The 5247-nt window shown below is 56.4% G+C and overlaps 1 protein-coding gene across 1 annotated transcript; it reads right to left on the reverse strand.

The window, feature by feature from the left end:
* Window positions 1-3527: 3527 nt before the first annotated feature.
* Window positions 3528-4971, reverse strand: LOC123139439 (phosphoenolpyruvate carboxylase kinase 2). Its single transcript, XM_044559246.1, has 2 exons — window positions 4064-4971; window positions 3528-3966 (listed from the first exon to the last, which is right to left on the reverse strand). The coding sequence occupies exons 1-2, from the start codon at window positions 4869-4871 to the stop codon at window positions 3920-3922; spliced, it is 855 nt and encodes a 284-aa protein (XP_044415181.1). The 5' UTR covers window positions 4872-4971; the 3' UTR covers window positions 3528-3919.
* Window positions 4972-5247: the final 276 nt, after the last annotated feature.

The following is a 5247-nucleotide window of genomic DNA, read 5'->3' on the forward strand; positions in this document are numbered from 1 at the left end:
GAAGAGAGCTATAACCAAGAAAAACACACTTCTTGGAACGAAACTCGAGCTTACGCTTGTTATATGGACGGAGATGGGGCCAGCAAGCACACCCAAACACCTTGAGAAAGGTGTAGTCCGGTTGTTCATTAAGGAGAACTTCAATGGGAGTCTTCATATTCAAAACACGAGTGGGAGTACGATTGATGAGAAAACATGCAGTGGTGAAAGCATCACTCCAAAAACGAAACGGAACAGATGCATGGGCCAAAAGAGTCAGACCAGCTTCAACAATGTGACGATGCTTACGTTCTACTAAACCATTCTGCTGATGTGTATGTGGACATGCTAAACGGTGAGTGATCCCAAGCGACTGAAAGAAGGAGTTGAGGTTGCGATACTCGCCACCCCAGTCCGACTGAACATGAACAATTTTGTGCTTGAGAAGACGTTCAACATGTTTTTGGAACTGAACAAAAATGTCAAACACATCAGATTTACGTTTGATAAGATAAAGCCAGGTAAAGCGGCTGTAAGCATCAACAAAACTGATATAATAATTATGACCACTAACAGAAGTCTGAGCAGGACCCCATACATCTGAAAACACAAATTCTAAAGGATGTTTCACCTCACGACTGGACTCCGAAAAAGGAAGTTGATGACTCTTCCCCTGCTGACAAGCATCACACACTGCTACATCTTTATTACTAGACACACTAGGAAGCTCATGACGACGCAAAACATGTCGGACAATAGGTGTGGCCGGGTGACCAAGACGAGCATGCCACTGTGACGGAGATACCCGAACTCCACTGAAGACGCGAGCGACGCCAGGATGCTCCAGACGATAGAGACCTTGGCAGAGCCGCCCACTAAGAAGAATGTCCCTCGTGCCCCGATCCTTAATAAAAAGATCAAAAGGATGAAATTCACAAAGCACATTATTATCACGAGTGAGTTTAGGAACTGAAAGAAGATTACGTGTCACAGATGGAACTCGAAGAACATTGCGAAGTTGAAGACTCCTATTGGCATGTCTAGTGAGAAGTGATGCTTGACCAATATGAGAGATGTGCATACCTGCTCCATTGGCGGTGTGGATCTTGTCGGAGCCATGGTAGGGTTCACGAGTGTGAAGCTTCCCCATCTCACTGGTCAGGTGCTCTGTCGCCCCAGAGTCCATGTACCAGTGGGGATCAATGGAGTAGGACTGAGTGTGTCCCTGTGGCTTCTGCGGCGGCGGACGATCAGCCATGGCGACCTGACGAGCAAAGTTGCGTGTATCCTTCCCGTCATTGCCAAGACCAAGAAAACCCCGCTGGAAGCGCTTGTGACACTTCGAGGCCCAGTGCCCATCGCGACCACAAAGCTGGCACACACGTGGACCGCCAGCCCCTGGTAGCGTCGCAGTAGGAGGAGGGGCCGAGGCGGGTGGTGGTGACTGCCCCGAAGGAGCCCTGGATGAAGCAGAGGAGCGACCACCCTTGGTGGCGGCGTTTGCCGAGAGGGCGCCGTTGCCCCTGGATCGGCGCGTCTCTACTCGTTGCTCAGTAAGTAGGAGGCGTGAAAAGACCTCGTGTGCTGGCATGGGCGTGGAGTTGCCCCTCTCATTGATGATCTCGACTAGGGCGTCATACTCCTCATCAAGACCATTGACAATAAACGAGTTGAACTCGGAGTCGGTGAGGGGCTGTCCAATGGAGGCCAGCGTGTCGGCGAGACTCTTGACTTTGTTGTAGAACTCAGTGGCGGTGGAGTCAAGCTTCTGACACTCCCCAAGTTGGCGACGGAGCCCAGATACACGAGCCTGCGACTGTGCCGCAAACGAGCGCTCAAGAATAGTCCATGCCTCGTGGGACGTCTTGGCGAAGACAACAAGCCCAGCAACAGCCGGAGAGAGCGACCCCTGGATGGAGGAGAGGTTCGCCTGATCCTGCCCTGTCCAGACACGGTGAGCCGGATTATAGACCGGACCATGCACGCTGTCAACCAGCGCAGGAGGGCAAGGGAGAGAGCCGTCGACATAGCCAAGCAGGTAGTGACTCCCAAGAAGCGGAAGAACCTGCGCGCGCCAGAAGATGTAATTGTCCGACGACAACTTGATGGTGATGAGATGGCCGAAGTGAAACGGCGGCGGCGGCGGCTGCGATCCCATCGAGGAGACTGGCTGAGGTGAGAACACCGTGGAGACAGTCGGAGGGGCAGCCGGCGCGGTGACAGAGGGCGCGATGGCCGCGGTTGGCGCCGCGAAGCCTGCCAGCGCGACGTCCTCCGCCACCAGCGGCGCAGTGGCCGAGGGCGCGACAGCCGCGGTTGACGGGGCGGCGGCGGTGTGGGCCACAAGCGCCTGCCCGGGCGAAGTAGCAGCCGGCGGGAGCGCGAAGAGGGAGCCGACGCTCCGTGTCCCGATCGGCGCCTGAAGGGAGGCGGCATCCAGCGGCCTCGAGAGAAGTGCTGCGAGGGAGGCCGGCAGAAAACCGGTGGCGGTGGAGCCGGACGCAGCGGCGGACGTCATAGCAGTCGGGCGACGGCGGCGGCGGTGGCGGCGGCGGCGGCGGTGGCGGCGGCGGCGGTTTAGGGTTTTTAGGCGGAAGCGGACGTAACCTAGCGTGATACCATGTAAGACAATAGGCTTTGGGGGAACCGGCACAATCCTCTAGGGATGGCCTATCACATATATATATAATAAGGTGGTATACAACGTTACAATATACATATATAAATACAGTCTAACAATCTGCATGGTTTCAAAGTGCTCAGCAGTCAGCAGATGCAACTTGGGCATGGACATGGGCATGACTAGACGCTGCGCACAGGAATCCGGAGCAGTCACTCACCTCACGGGAGAGCACAGGACGGAGGGAGGGCGGTTGCTTGGCGAGCAGGGAGCAGAACGTGACCAATCTCTCTCGGCGTTGGGCGTTGCTTCGTTAGCAGATCGCGGGATCGGACGGCCAAGGACGCGCATCATGTGCATGCCCGTGAAGATCAGCGAGGAGCAAGGATCCTCAAAAAAAAAAAAAAAAAAAACAGCGAGCAAGTGGTGCGGTGAAACGAATGTCATCAGAGGAAGCGTTTTGAGCCTTTCAGTTTCCGAAGTTAAAGCAACTCAAGATAAAATTTCGGAAGCAAAAGTGTTTTCAGTTAGGCAGTAGAGCGTTTTCGGTTCTTCATTTTCGGCAGTAAAAGTGCTTTCAGTTAGATAACGCGACTGGTTAATGGTGATTAAGAACCCACAACTTGCAGACAAAAGTTGAGAACCAACATCCCACGGGATACATACATACATGCATGCAGGACTTTGCAAGTTGCAGCTGCTCTGCTGCTGGTATCTGAATCAAAAGCGTATCCTATTCATTCATTGTCAGCACGCATCGTCGGACAGCAAAGACAGTCACCAAATCTCCAGCCCTATGCGCACACATGACATCGCACCATGCAGACTTGCAGAGCACTCTGTGTTGGTTAGCTGGTGTCCATTTGTAAGAGTGTTGGGGGAGAACAGAAGATTGACGGCGAGTTGAACTGAAGCAGCACGCAGTGAATTTGTACAGAGACATGCACATATTTTTGCTCCATTTTCATTCTTCTGAACAAGCCTGCCTACTAAGTAGTACTACTAAACCCTCTCTCTTCTTCAGCTAGAACTGAACAAGACTGTATGTACAAGGACTGCTACAGAGATTCAGAGAACAAACACGACGAACAAACACACATTCAGGCTAACTCCGGTGAAAGCTCCTGCAATTCCAGCTTCACCAGAGACCCGTCGCTAGACCTAAAGGATCTACTTACTGAACTCAACTCTGGTGCCACCGGTGCTTCTGTCCACCGCCGATTTGCCGGAGAAACAGAGCGGAGCCGTCGTCGTCCGTGGAGAACATCTTCTATCTACAGGTGGATGGAGTCCGTGCCGCATGTCGGTCCATCCATTTCTTCAGCCCGCCACCGCATCCCCGCCGCAGCTCGCGATCCACGGATGCCCTGCGGAAATCACCACCCAATCCAGAAACGTCAGCGAGGAACTCCAAGGACGGCGAGCGTTTTCGTATCAGTGGATCTGTCGGGGGTCGCCGCTTACTCAGGACTTGTTCGGCGGAGAACCTGCGGGAGACGTCCTTGCAGAGCATGCGGCGCATCAGGTCCTTGGCCTCGGGGGAGACGCCGGCGAAGGCGCGCGGCGGGAAGCGGACGTTGCCGCGGAGCACGGCCTCGAAGATCTCCGGGGCGCCGGCGCCGTAGAAGGGCACGGCCCCCGAGAGCATCATGTAGAGCACCACCCCGGCGCTCCACACGTCCACCTTCTCGCCGTACTCCCTGCCGGCCACCACCTCGGGGGCGACATAGTAGGGCGTGCCGACGATCCCGGACATGCGGCGCCCGTCCCCGAACCACTCCGCGGAGCCGAAGTCGGCGAGCTTGAGCGCGCCCGTGGCGGCGTCGAAGAGGAGGTTGTCGGGCTTGACGTCGCGGTGCGCGACCCCGCGGCGGTGGCAGGCGGCGAGCGCGGACGCCAGCTGCACGGCCAGCCCGGCCGCCTCGCGCTCGGGGAGGCGGCCGCCGCGGGCGGAGAGGAGGGAGAGGAGGTCCCCGCCGGTGCAGAGGTCGACGACGAGGTGGACGGCGTCGGCGTCGTCGAAGGCCGCGTGGAGCGCGACCAGGTGCGGGCTGCAGGGCGGGGAGGAGGCGAGGAGGTGCAGCTTGGGCTCCTGCTCCGCGAGGGCCAGGTCGAGCGCGTCCCGCAGCGGCGCCTTGGGTGTGGTCTTCAACGCCAGCGCCTCCCCCGTGGCGTTGGAGTGGCAGCGGCGGACCGTGCCGAAGCGGCCGTGCCCGATCTCGTCGCCGATGGAGTACTGCCGCCTCAGCGCCTCCTCTCCGCCGTAAACCATGGTCTGGTCCGTCTCCGATGTCGTTGGGGCGGGCGGTTGTGGTGTGCGGTGCTGGTCTCCGTCCCCCCGGCGGCGAGGGCGGTTATAAATGCGAGAGGGGAGGGGGCGGGGGGAGCCAGCGAGGCGGAGGCGAGTGCGAATATTCTGCTCGCTCCTCTGTTTTGGCCGCTAGTCATTTGGAATCCGCTGGAGACAATTTTTTTTTCCTTCCCACATTTGCATGCTTAAATAAATCCTCAAAAATCCTAGTACTGCTGCTAATGTGGGGCGAGCGTTATTAGTTACTACCTCCGTTCTGGTTTATAGGTCCCTTCATAGTTTGTGCCAAATTTTGACTAAATATTTAACTAACAAAATGTTAATGCATGTCAAAAAA

This window comes from Triticum aestivum, chromosome 6B (genome assembly GCF_018294505.1).
Source record: "Triticum aestivum cultivar Chinese Spring chromosome 6B, IWGSC CS RefSeq v2.1, whole genome shotgun sequence".
Taxonomy (NCBI): domain Eukaryota; kingdom Viridiplantae; phylum Streptophyta; class Magnoliopsida; order Poales; family Poaceae; genus Triticum; species Triticum aestivum.

Excerpts from the sequence above, each read along its gene's own strand:
- LOC123139439 (XM_044559246.1), bottom strand. The coding sequence starts at position 4,871 with ATGGTTTACGGCGGAGAGGAGGCGCTGAGGCGGCAGTACTCCATCGGC. Across the intron at positions 3,967-4,063 it reads CTCCGCCGAACAAGTCCTGA|GGCATCCGTGGATCGCGAGC; the intron begins GTAAGCGGCGAC and ends TGATTTCCGCAG.